The 14089-nt window shown below is 37.3% G+C and overlaps 1 protein-coding gene across 7 annotated transcripts in view; it reads left to right on the forward strand.

Moving 5' to 3' along the window:
• GK (glycerol kinase) overlaps positions 1-14089 on the forward strand; it is a 48744-nt gene that overhangs the window by 3671 nt on the left and 30984 nt on the right. For 6 of the 7 annotated variants that reach the window (XM_062608067.1, XM_062608069.1, XM_062608074.1 and 3 more), the window contains exons 2-9: positions 5459-5532; positions 6202-6308; positions 6980-7057; positions 8021-8100; positions 9077-9214; positions 10837-10946; positions 11927-11993; positions 13085-13102. In XM_062608067.1, coding sequence (XP_062464051.1) covers positions 5459-5532; positions 6202-6308; positions 6980-7057; positions 8021-8100; positions 9077-9214; positions 10837-10946; positions 11927-11993; positions 13085-13102 — 672 coding nt within the window. The remainder of the gene's footprint in view (positions 1-5458; positions 5533-6201; positions 6309-6979; positions 7058-8020; positions 8101-9076; positions 9215-10836; positions 10947-11926; positions 11994-13084; positions 13103-14089) is intronic. The other variant, XM_062608068.1, reaches the window with a different exon arrangement.

Raw genomic sequence — 14089 nt, forward strand, 5'->3', positions numbered from 1 at the left:
GCAGTGCTTAAAGCAGTGCAATTGCTTAAGGCTCATTTTCTTTAAGATACCAAGCAGGAAAATAAATTGAGTAGGCTATGCAAGTGTACCCAGATGACTAAAGTCTGGTCTAGATGTTTTGCCAAATATTTTCATCAAATATTTGCATCTCTCATTTTCCATTTTATTCAAGAATTGTATAATAAAAATCCATTGTAACTTCTTTTGCCAAAAGCCTTTGGATCATGAGCTAATGGTTAGCCACCACTGGCTGATCTCTTGAAAGGTATTTGCAGGTAACATCTGGCATTTTATCCAGGAGCAAGAAGAATAGAAGTATTCAGTGAAGCACACATACAGTCAAGTACATGTACAGTACTTCAAGTTCTAGCTTTGTCAGTCAGCCCCAATTTTTTTTTCCACCTCATTTCAAAAGAAACATTCAAATAAAGCTGTATCACACTATCAGCATTCTTTTCAGAAAACAAAACCTGGTTTTAGAGAAGTACCTATTAAGCTTGCCCTTCAGAGGGAAACCTGTTTCACCTCTCTACTGAAACAATGTGACATTTTAGGGGAGAAAGCAAAGCTTGATTGTATAGCTAACAGAAGGGTTAAAAATATTGCAAATATTTCAGTTTTTTCCTAGCTCTTAGTTTTTATCACTTCAAGTACATTGCAGGTTTGCTTTTTATTCCTACAAGAGGGAAGAGACACCTGCTTGAAGGGGGGGAGGAGGGAGATCTGTTCATCAGGAGCCTTCCAACCAAGATAATTTCTGGGAAACTTGTTAAACTTATTCATAGTTTCTGCCTGCCTGCTAGGTAAAGTGCTAAAGGTAGGATTATTGTTTGTCATCCTTCCCCCAGTTGGATTTATTTCAATGCAGTTTCAGAACTCGAGCTAGGAGCTTGTTTGCTATAGCTGTTTCAGCTTAACAAAAACTCATGAAGATACAGCATAGGACAACAGAAGTAGGTTTTCTCCAGGCAGAGTTACGTGGCAAAGCTTGACAGTAATCATAGAATCATAGAATAGTTAGGGTTGGAAAGGACCTTAAGATCATCAAGTTCCAAACCCCCTGCCATGGGCAGGGACATCTCACACTAAACCATCTCACCCAAGGCCTCGTCCAACCTGGCCTTCAACACCGCCAGGGATGGAGCATTCACAACCTCCCTGGGTAACCCATTCCAGTGCCTCACCACCCTAACAGGAAAGAATTTCCTCTTAACATCCAATCTAAACTTCCCCTGTTTAAGTTTTAACCCGTTACCCCTTGTCCTATCACTACAGTCCCTAATGAACAGTCCCTCCCCAACATCCCTATAGGCTCCCTTCAGATACTGGAAGGCTGCTATGAGGTCTCCACGCAGCTTTCTCTTCTCCAGGATGAACAGCCCCAACTTTTATTGAAAAGTTACTTCTAATATCTGTTTTCACTATTGTCTTTTCATCTGTGCAGCTTCTTGCTTGACTTCCATAAGCCTCATGTTTCTCTTTGTTTCATATTTGTTTTCATCTTTGGAAATTATTACAATGAATTGATCTGAATTCTTTTCCACTAAGATAATAAAGACTCAACGTAATACCATGCAGCTCTCTGCACCCCTACATATGATGCCATGTGTTATATTACAAACCTTGTGAAGATCAGCCCTTGTGCTTGCTTACCTACAGCACAGCTAAGTATGTCTGTCTTCTCTCTGCTCTTGAGATTTAAGGCTCAAGCTTTAATTCTTTGTATGTTATTTTGTTGTGAGTGGAAGGACTGTGTTATTTATTCTTTTCCTCAATCTCTCACCAGATAATGGAGTACGTATCAGGTAGTTTTCACTGCCTTTCACAGAATCACAGAATCCTAAGGGTTGGAAGGGTCCTCAAGAGATCATCTAGTCCAACCCTCCTGCAAGAGCAGGATAACCTAGAGTACATCACACAGGAACTTGTCCAGGCGGGCCTTGAATATCTCCAACGTAGGAGACTCCACAACCCCCCTGAGCAACTTGTTCCAGTGATCTGTCACTCTCACAGTAAAGAATTTTTTCCTGATGTTCACATGGAACCTCCTATGCTCCAGTTTACACCCATTGCCCCTTGTCCTATCACTGGACATCACTGAAAAAAACCTAGCTCCATCATCCTGACACTCGCCCTTTACATATTTGTAAACATTGATGAGGTCACCCCTCAGTCTCCTCTTCTCCAAGCTAAAGAGTCCCAGCTCCCTCAGCCTCTCCTCATAAGAGAGATGTTCCATTCCCTTAATCATCTTTGTAGCTCTGCGCTGGACTCTTTCAAGCAATTCGCTGTCCTTCTTAAACTGTGGGGCCCAGAACTGGACACAATATTCCAGATGCGGCCTCACCAAGGCAGAGTAGAGGGGGAGGAGAACCTCTCTTGACCTACTACCCACAGCCTTTCTAATGCACCCTAGGATGCCATTGGCCTTCTTGGCCACAAGGGCACATTGCTGGCTCATGGTCATCCTCCTATCCACCGGGACCCCCAGGTCCCTTTCCCCTTCACTACTGTCCAGCAGGTCAGCCCCCAACCTGTACTGGTACATGGGCTTGTTCTTCCCCAGATGCAAGACTCTACACTTGCCCATGTTGAATTTCATGAAGTTCCTCTCCGCCCAACTCTCCAGCCTGTCCAGGTCCCACTGAATGGCAACACAGCCCTCTGGTGTGTCAGCCACTCCTCCCAATTTAGTATCATCAGCAAACTTGCTGAGGGTACATTCAGTTCCCTCATCCAGGTCGTTGATGAAAATATTAAACAGCACTGGTCCCAGCACCGACCCCTGAGGGACTCCACTAGTCACAGACCTCCAGCTAGAGTCACAGACCTCCAGCTAGATGAAAGACCTCCAGCTTTCATGAAATCATCTCTGTTCAAGATACCTCTACATGTCCAGTAGCCTAGACAATTCTTTTGTGACTACTGCTGATAAAATTAAGGCAAAACCCACTTTGTCTTCCCCTACCTCCAGAAGAGAGAGATCACTATCATAAATTGGAACCAGTTCTTAATGAATATGAAAGGAACAAAGGTAGTAACAGAAATATGCTTCAAACCTTTTCCAACAAGAATGTATTAACCTCTGAAATACTTATTGTCACCTATCTCTCTCTCACTACTGTCAGAGAGAAACAAGGACAGATTTTTTGAGTTTTGTCAATTTTTTTTTTTTTTAGGGGGTGGGCAGGGAAAGAGGGGAGGTCACTTTTGTTCTACGTATAGTCCCTCTTTTATAATCTAGGTTCAAATATGACGACCCATTTATGTTTGTCATCCTTTTGTGTATCAGGATTCTATTTATCGCTGTGGAATATGGTATTGTTCCCAGTGAAACTTTTTAATCCCTTGCCCTGAGGTGCAGGGAATGTCTGTTGGCTTTGTTGAGGATGTCAAAGTTCGTGGTTTTGTGTGTGATGGACTAGGAGACTGTGTTTACCTAGTTCTCTATGGGCATGAAGAGATCTAGGCATTTGTAGTGTTACCACTTCTGTTGAGAATTTATTGCTGTTAGAACAGCTTGCTTAGAAGGAGTTAAAAACCTTTGGTGTGCTAGAGCTTCATGCTTTATTATATGTGGGTCCCACACTCCAGGTTCAATGAATGACCTTGTCCAATTGTATTTATTTCCTGCTAACAGTAGGTATCCTTATGCACTGCCTTCTGTTTCAAGAACTAGTGAAGAATTAATGGTGGATGATCAGCCAAATTATATTTTACACTGTTAGTAGGTCAGATAAGTACCAGTTCAATAAAGTCTTCTATCTTTCTATCTTCATTATGAAAAACCTAGTAAATGTTATTGGGCTTTTGGCAGAATTTCAAGTAAAAAAAGTCTTGCTGCATATATGTAAAACTTAATGTCTCAATTAACTATGTTTGATAGTGTTTTAAGACCCCTATTCCATTATATGAGTTCCTTCCAAACATGGTTTCCTGACAGAACTTACCCTTTCATTAGGGTAGCTTAATATCAAGCCTCAGCTGGTAGATGAAACACAGATAAATAAATATGGTAGGAAGAACACAGTGGTGCTTTTTCTATGTAAACTTTCCAACTGGTAACAGAGAAAGATGAATATGTGTCTTTTTAAAACTTCTTTTCTGGGTAGAGGAGGGAAAGTTTAGCTTTTAGTATTTCCCAGAGGTCATGCTGTTGCTGTCCTTTGAGGTTTTCAAGACCTGTGTCAAAAAAGTCCTTGAGCAATCTGGTCTAATCTCATAGCTGACCCTGCTTTGAGGAGGAAGCTGCGCTAGAGATCTCACAAGGTCCCCTTCAGCCTGAATTATTATATTTATTCTAATATAGAACTAGAATGTTTCTAAACTTCAAAATTTCATTTTAAAGATACACTGTAAGGTTTCCAAGAAACTGGAGAACTAGAACTCCGTCTGCTTTTTGTCAGGATTGTCCTAATAATTTCAGAGTAAACTGTACTATCTAAATGAAATCAAGAGTTCATGGATTATAAGGTTTAAGAGCAATTCCTAACATTTGTGGAATAAGAAAAGAGAGTTGACAAGGAAGTCTAGAAAAGATGCAGTTGTATCCTAGAGAGTGGATGGGTATAATGGAATTTTGTACCCTTAGCATGAGAGTGGTTCTTAAATCTGACCCTCCTCTGCTTGCCATAAAAAGATAGGATAGTGTTCTACTGGCATGTTCTGCAGTTCACCTGTGTCTGCTGTTAAATTTTACCTTCTAGGTCCCTGAACGTTCTTCAAGCAAAGATTATGCATGATGCTAATGAGAAAAAGCCATTTTCACAAGAGCATCTTCGTAGCCCAGTCAGTTATGCTTGCTTACCCATTGTACACTTGAGTTGGATGCTTTACTGGGTGACATCTTAGCTTGGCCACAGTCAGTTAGTTACTTTTGGAAACAGTTTACTGTTGGTTAATGAAGAGCATTGTATATTCTAGCTGAGCTTCTACTTCAAGGCAGAGCTTCTAACTTGTGATTCCTTAAGAATAGCCATTAGTACAGACGTCAGGATTCTATACTCTGCTGGGTTTTTTTTATGGTAGTATATCCAAATCTAAGTCACTTTTCTTCAGGTTTTTTTTTTTAGTGTATTGTGCTGCTGCAGTAGCATTCTTTTCTTGTCAGACTGTTCATGAACTCCGTATTTGTAGTTTTGAAAAAAATGGGTTCTAGGTGCTTTTTCTTTCTTCACCATTTAGTTCATTTTGTGATATCTAAACTACACAGTTGTCTTTCTCTGAAAATCACTATTCCAATTATAATTGACAGCATAGCTTACCAAAATATTCTTTGCATACTTTAGTTACTACAATTCATATATCGGAACTGAGGTTACATGGATATGTGGGTTGATGATAGAAAATTAGTATTAATTATAAGAGCACTGTATTTGTTCAAAAGAGTAAATGCTAATTTAGTGTTGTTTAAACTTCTGTGTTCATAGAAAATTTTGTTGTTGTAATTTATTTTCAGGTTTTTAATGCGAAAACATCAGAGCTCTTGAGTCACCATCAAGTCGAGATAGTGCAGAAATTCCCTAAAGAAGGGTATGAGTTTTCTGTGGTTTTTCATTTGTGTACATTTTTGTAGAGCTTATATATTTTTATCTATGAATGATCAAAACTGAAGTTGATTAATAATAACTAAGAATACAGTATCTGCTACGAAAGACTGTGATAGAAAAATTGACATAAAAAACCTCACTTGGGGTGTCTGGTAGATGCTCAGAGTTACATAAACTAAAAATAATTAGTGTTTTACTGCTAATGCTCACTAACATATTTGAAGTTTAAACTTTAAAGTTTACAACTAAAGTTTAAACAAGACTTAAAGTCTCATTTGAAGTGGCAAAGCTGGTCATTTTCACACTTTAGTCATAGTTTTCATCTTCGTCCATATATAATGCTTAGTATATGAAATGGTTTTATTTGATTGATTGTTCTTAGCTCACCTAGCATTTCTGCCAAAGCCTTCTGTATAGAATAAAACAAAAGAAAAAATCTTTGGTATTTTGCAGTTTTTTCTTGTGAAAATACAGTTTACTGTTTAAAAAGGATTTGAAATTCATTGCGCTTTTTCTAGATATGTAAAACATGCTTTGTAGTTATGATTTTGTCAAATGCTCAGCTGTTTTTTTCAGACTAAAATTTCTTTTTTTTCCATAAATGTAATTTTTTTTTGCATTTTTATTAACTGGTGTGTACTCTTTGTTAAAGATGGGTGGAACAAGATCCAAAGGAAATATTAAGTTCTGTCCATGAATGTGTGGAAAAGACCTGTGAGAAACTGCAACAACTGAACATAGACATCACTAATATAAAAGGTATTCATAAAATCATAGAATCATTTAGGTTGGAAAAGACCTTTAAGATCATCAAGTCCTACCATTACCCCAGGACTGCCATGTCCACCACTAAACCGTGGCGCTAAGGGCATCTACTACTTAATGTTAACTGAGGGCTTTAACATACTTACGGTTGAGCAACTAAGACTCTCTAGTTTTTAAGTCAGTAAATAAGAAGGGTGGCAGAATGTGCTGGCTTCAAAGAAAATGTTAAATTGGAATCGAGAGCAGTTTGGGAGGAATGATGAGAAAATAAGTAAGTCCTTTGTTTAGTTTAGCAATGCAGAGTCTACAAAGTAGACTTAACAGAGAAAAGTAATGAATGAACAAATTCTGAAATTTTAATTAGGACTCATTGGGAAAAACAAGTTTCCCTGTCAGTGTTGTTGCTGTCTCAGTTTGTGTAAAAAAAAATAAAAAAAAATATTTAGAGCACATAGGTTAAGCAGCAAAAGGTGAATGATGAGGTTTTCAAAGTAATATTTCTAGATTATAACATGAAAAGGTTGAAAGCTTTTTATTTCCCATTTGCTTTCCTCTTCTCCTTACCAACACCACCATCCTCTCCACATACCCCTTTCCTCACTCACCCCCTAAAAGGGGTAAACAAACCTTCTGAAAAGGATACTTCTTTCCATTTTGTCCTGAAGCCATTGGAGTCAGCAATCAGAGAGAAACAACAGTGGTCTGGGACAAGACAACTGGAGAACCTCTTTATAATGCTATCGGTAACTACTCTACTTTTGAATTATGTAATACCGTAAAATGAGCATGTTGTGAAAAAATGCTTTCCTCACTTCCTGTGCAGATCTCATTGCAGCCAAGCTTACTAACTTCTTTTATTTTTGGATGTCTGTGTCATAAGCTGTGTGTTTGTATATACCAGTGCAATTAAAAAAAACCCAGACTATTCTGTTAGAATTATTACTTAATAAATCACTTTATGTGATTAAAAAAGAAACAGTATTCCTGAGGGGTTTTGTACATCCCTGGCATGTAATGAAGCTCTGAGTTATGCCAGATCAAAATATTCCTTTTAAATGAAGGAGCTTGATACATTTTCAGGATACTTTTTATTTCACTTCCAATGAAAAACATGTTAAGTAGGTTTAATGAAATCTTATTGCTTTTGAGTTCTACTTTTCAGCTTTTCAGATTGTCAGCAGTAGCATAGTATCATTGAAAAACCAGGAATCTTCTATATTCAAATCTGTGCTGCTTTATCTTAAGCAGCTTTATCTTATACAGCTTTATCTTAAGCCCAGCTGTACCTTGATAACTCTGATGTCGCACTTAAGTTCAAAGTTTTCATAGGTGTAGTAAATAATCAGCCTACTATTTGTTTTAACCTCTTAGTTTAATGACAGTCATCTGCTCTAAACAAGGTATTATTAATAATTTTCTTGTGCTCCAAAAGAGCAAAGTATATATCCTATTATGTGGAGTATCATATTTGATTTCTCAGGTTGTTTGTTCTTCTAAATCAATGAGTTTATCTAACCATTTTCAATTTTTACAACAGTGCATTTAAAATACAATGTCAGTACAGTATTGTTCCAATGACATGAAAAGCTAAAAAAAAAAGAAGTCAGCAGTTTACTGGCAAGAACTCTGGTTTTGTAGAATAAGCTTGTACATATCACTTCTCGTGTACTAAACCAGTTGATCAGTTCATATATTAATGGTTTCAGTGTGGCTTGACCTGAGAACCCAGGCAACAGTTGACCGTCTTCTTAAAAAAATTCCAGGAAAAAACAAATCCTTTTTTAAGGTAAGATATATTCCAGAACAGTTAAATTGTAGCTCAACTCTTACTGCTACATTATATAACGTTTTGAGATGAGTGCTTATAATTCCCCAAAACAAAGTAAATCAGTTGTAGCTTCTAGTCCCTTTTTAGCTTGTCAAATAATAAAAGATGTGCATAATCCTATACACCAATCTGAGACTGGAAAATGTTTATTTTCCTCAAAAGAAGTGGTTAAAACTCCTTACATATCTCAGTACAGAAGTTAAATGAGTAATCTTTCGTGAGACTTAATCATGTGCTATCCAATGGTAAGTAAACATCACACACAAAAATTAACCGCAAGTAGAAAAAAAAAAGTTTTGAAAGTAATTTATTGGTGAAAAATTGTTATCCTTTCTCATGACTTAATGAAATCAATTGCAACCAATCTGAGAACTGGGAAGATAGTTCATAGAAAACAAATTCATTCTTTTTTATATGTGGATATATATATAAAAACAGGTGTCATAAATCTGTGATTTATATTTTCCTTGATTGATTGTATAAATTGTATATATTTTCTGTATATATGTTTTCCAATAGGCAGGAAATGGATGTCAAAAAGCATAGAAGCGTATCTGATTTTCAGTTGAATGCAAATTCCATCTTTTCTGTGTTGTGCTACTCATTTTTGTTATCATTACTTGCTGTCTAGTCATATGGGGATATCCTAGATAAGACAGGACTTCTGCAAACAACTGTTTCCATGTAAACGATCTTTGACTTGCATTTAGAACAGCTTTCATCTTTGTCCATTAATGCACTGATCATTTGTTTATATTTTCAGACTTGTGTGTTGTATGGTTAGTATTCATCTAAATAACAAGTTTGTGCAATTTCTCAGAGTTTTGTGTCTTTGGTTTTTCACTTACAATCACCATTTTTAAATGCAACTACAATATTAATGGAAAAGATACTTGTACGATGTTTAGGTGATTTTTTTAATTTTATTTTAAAGTTTAGGACTGGTCTTCCACTTAGCACTTATTTTAGTGCAGTAAAACTTCGATGGCTTTTGGATAATGTGGAAGAAATTAAGCAAGCAGTTGGTGATGGAAGAGCTATGTTTGGGACTATTGACTCATGGCTTATATGGGTATGTATTTGTGAGTTTATTATCACTCTTTTTAAAATTAATTTCCATATCATACAAATTCTTGTGCAATGTACTGTGACATATGATGCCCAGTGATCACGCAGTGATGTGGATACAAGCCACTACAGAAATGCCGTTAAAGTTCCATAGAATCACAGAATAGTTAGGGTTGGAAAGGACCTTAAGATCACCTGGTTCCAATCCCCCTGCCATGGGCAAGGACACCTCACACTAAACCATGCCACCCAAGATTCCATCCAACCTGGCTTGAACACCACCAGGGATGGAGCATTCACAATTTCCCTGGGCAACCCATTACAGTGCCTTACCACCCTCACAGTAAAGAACTGTATCCTTATATGTCATCTGAATTTCCCCTGTTTAAGTTTTAACCCATTCCCCCTTGTCCTATCACTACAGTCTCTAATGAAGAGTCCCTCCCCAGCATCCTTATAGGCCCCCTTCAGATACTGGAAGTCTCCACCCAGCCTTCTTTTTTCCAGGCTGAGCAGCCCCAACTTTCTCACTCTGTCTTCATACGAGAGGTGCTCCAGTCCCCTGATCATCCTCGTGGCCCTCCTCTGGACTTGTTCCAACAGCTCAATGTCCTTTTTTTGTTGAGGACACCAGAACTGCACACAGTACTCCAAGTGGGGTCTCATGAATGCAGAGTAGAGGGACAGGATCACCTCCTTTGACCCGCTGGTCACGCTCCTTTTAATGCAGCCCAGGATACATTTGTCTTTCTTGGCTGTGAGCACACACTGAGGCTGGCTCATGTTCATTTTCTCGTCAGCCAACACCCCCAAGTCCTTCCCTGCAGTGCTGCTTTGAATGTCTTCTCAGCTTAACCTTTAGCTGTGCCTGGGATTGCTCCGACCCAGGTGTAAGAACTTGCACTTGGCTTCGTAGATCTTCATGAAGCTGACATTATCTCACCTCTCAAGCACGTCAAGGTCCCTGTGGATGGCATCCCTTCCCTCCAGCATATCAGTTGAACCACTTAGTGTCATTGCAAACTTGCTGAGGGGGCACTCAATCCCACTGTCCATGTCACTGACAAAGATGTTGAACAAGACTGGTCCCGACACCAACCCCTCAGGGACACCACTCATTACTGGTCTCCAGCTGTACATTGAGTCGTTGACCAAAACTCTCTGCGTGTGGCCATCCAGTCCATTCTTTATCCACTGAGTAGTCCATTCACCAGATTGATGTCTCTCCAGTTTAGAGACAAGGATGTCATGTGGTAAATCCTACTAGATGAAGATTTTAAGGTCCCTTTATTACTTTTTTTTTTTTTTGGTAAATGTTTATGTGTAGTTTACCATTCATAGGTTGCTGTTAGATTTTGCTCATGCTTTTGGAAAAGCCTCGGACTTCAGAAAGCTGCATCAGCCACCTTTGCAATATAAGAATCCAGGAGGTACTGTTGTAACCCTATTACCTCTCTTGTGCCTTTGTTCCACTGTAACAGGTCTGCCTCTTTAGTTGTTGGAGAAATACAGAATTCCCAGTTCCAAGCTGAAAGCATTGTGAAATCAGAAATATTTTTTTTTAAATTTCTTTAAGTAAATTTCTATCTTTGCTTGGTGAATACTGTTAATATATTTTTTGTTCAGAGTTTGACAGGTGGAAAGAATGGAGGTGTTCACTGTACAGATGTAACCAATGCCAGCAGAACAATGTTGTTCAACATTCATTCCTTGGAATGGGATCCTGAACTCTGCCAGTAAGCTCAGTTTTTCAGTAATGCTGTTATTTAAATAGATTCTATAACTGTTGTGTGAAGAGATTAATTTAAGAGTAAGAACCTCTTTATCTAGACTACGACTGACAGTTACTCTTGCATTTACTGTTAGTAAATTACATTAGTAGTTAAGATTCATTGTTGTCCAGATGTCCAAATTGCAACAGCCTAGATTAATTAAAAGTAGCAGATTTTTTCTGTAGGTGGAAGACTGGTTCATGGAAACGATGACATTTTATAGTTTCTTTATACCTTAATTAGATTTGTAAGTTGCTTACAGTGATAGTGTCACTATTTTAAATTTAAATTTATTAACAACGATATTATAAAGATACTGCTGGGAGAGGAATGACTTCCCACAAGAAAGACTTGCATATGTCTTCAAAATATTCAAATATATAGAATCATAGAATAGTTAGGGTTGGAAAAGACCTTAAGGTCATCTAGTTCCAGCCTCTCTGCCATGGGCAGGGACACCTCACACTAAACCATGTCACCCAAGGCTCTGTCCAACCTGGCCTTGAACACCGCCAGGGATGGAGCATTCACAACTTTCTTGGGCAACCCATTACAGTGTCTCACCACCCTTACAGTAAAGAATTTCCTCCTTATATCCAATCTAAACTTCCCCTGTTTAAGTTTTAACCCGTTACCCCTTGTCCTATCACTACAGTCCCTAATGAAGAGTCCCTCCCCAGCATCCCTATAGGCCCCCTTCAGATACTGGAAGGCTGCTATGAGGTCTCCACTGGTTTACTCCATAATTACTCCATAATTCAGTGTCATGTACTGTAACAAGTGGAAAAACACAGTGATGGATTAAATCCTAGAAGTCAAATTTCCTTTTACATTTGGTTTTCTTTTTTTCTTTAAAATTTTAACATATTTAAGAAAATAAATGCAAAATGCTTTCTGCTTTAGCACTGACCACATATATATAAATTATTTTGTACTGTGTTCAGGTTCTTTGATATTCCTATGGAAATACTCCCAAAAGTACGAAGCTCCTCTGAGATTTATGGCCTGATGGTATGTTTTCTTGTGTTGTGTGAAGTTAATCTTGTAAAAATATGACTATATCAATATAGATTTGTCAGAGTTCGCATAGATTAAGACTAATGGCTTTTTCTAGACCAATATTGTTTGATTTATGATTAGTGTGTTATCTACTGTATAATATTAAATTGAGTATTTCTTGTTTTCTAAGTATCAAATAGACAAAACAAGATGGGAGAGGTTTTTGGTAAGGATGAAAGTTTTATTTTTTTATTACAGTTACTTACTGATTTAAAAAGTACCTTTCAGAATGCTATGTTTAATCAGTACATTGAAAGAATGAGATTGTTGTTATTAGAGCAAAGTATTTTTACTTCTGAAAAGAAATGATGAAAGACACCATGGAAGTCTTCATGATCTAAGAAGGCTGGACAAGATGTATGATGTCTTATTTCCACATAACCAAGGGCAAGATTGATCAGTTTTTGTGAACTGGAAAATCACAAGTAACACCTTAGATTGCTTTCTTTTTGAAAAACAAACTTCTTTTCTTGTGTGTATATTTACATAGCACTTAATCAAAACATGATTTGGAAATATGTCTTTTTAATCCTTTTTTTCTAATCACACAGTTTTCCAGTGCAGCTGTGAATATCAGGAGTAAATCATTCACTGTTATCAAGTGACTTGAGGTTTCAAGTTTACTTTAATGCAGCACCAACTGGTCTGATACATTGGCATCTAATTTGTTTCAGAATCAGATAAACTGGATGTTGTGATTTTGTATTCTTGGTAGTTTGCTCTGTTGTTTACGAAGAACATAGACAAGCATTTTATAATTAAGACAAGTTATGCGAATTTTATTTAAAATATAATTCTAACTTGCCTGGCATGTAAGTATGTTTACTAATCTGTTAATGGAGATGCCACTAGAAGTCATTGTTGACTGTTAATAATGTGAGGGTAGGATGAAAGTTAGTTATATTAAGCTGAATGAGAGAGGTAAATGGAAACAGCAGGGAAACCTGGCAACTGAAACACTATTGCTGGTCACTTTAAATATGAACTTTTGTTTCTCTTCCCCTTTCCTTCCATTTTTTTTTTCTTCCTTTTGCTGACTGTAGAAAATCTGTCCTAGCCTGGTGAGTAGAGGCTTCCATTAGGCTGAACACCTACATCTTATCCATTCTGTTCAGATGCTGTGCATGTCCACTGGTTTCAGGATTAGTAAAAACACACTTCCCAGACCAATAAATTTGGCACGTATTTCCAAATTTGAGATACTACAATTAGAGTTCATGCCAAAGTTGTTTCTAAAATGTAATCTTGATGTATGCTTTTGCCTTAATTTGCAGGCTGTTGAATATATCTTTTTATGTTGAAGTAAAAAATACAGCTACTGGCTATCAAATGTCTTGTTTTATAAATGAGAAAAATGGGCCATTCTGTCTACGAACATTCATTCTGTTATAATGAAATATCAGATTCAGGCAGGGATTTTTAATGCATTTATAAACTGAATTACCTAAATCCAGTTAATTAAAAATGAGAATTAAAGAAAAAGATTCATATTGGAAATGCACTGCATGGCTTCACTGCAAATGGATTTCACAATTGCACAAAGAAACAGGTTAAAAAAAAGGTAAAAATTGTCAGGATATAAATTTCTGATGATATCTGTTGCAAAAATATAACTAAAAAACTATGTGGTAATGTTTGCACAAATTCTATATGAGACTTAAAATGCTGTGTTAAATGAGGTGTCTGTTTTTGCTTAGTGTGTCATCACAGCCACTTTTTTCTGTCCACTATACCATTTTGCACTTTTGCATTTTACACTTGACACTGGTTACACAGATGACACGGAACCTAATTTTCTGTCCACTTTGATTTCAACAAAATTTGTGTTAAGAAATGTTGAGGTGGCATTAGACCTGTGAATTTCCTGCTGGTTTTTAGTGTTATAGTAATGAGCCGCATTAAGCTGAAGTCCGTTGCATACCCAAGCTGAGCCATGTTGCTTTCATGACCCTTCTTTGTTTTCCTTTGAGCATTAAAAGTTTAGCTTCTTTTTCATTGTCTTCAACTGTAATCATGGAAAGCTAATTGGGAGCTTTTCTTTCTCTCTT

Source organism: Pezoporus occidentalis, unplaced genomic scaffold (assembly GCF_034315485.1).
Source record: "Pezoporus occidentalis ecotype Australia unplaced genomic scaffold, CSIRO_AGI_Poc_V1 ctg129, whole genome shotgun sequence".
In the NCBI taxonomy this organism is placed as follows: Eukaryota; Metazoa; Chordata; class Aves; order Psittaciformes; family Psittacidae; genus Pezoporus; species Pezoporus occidentalis.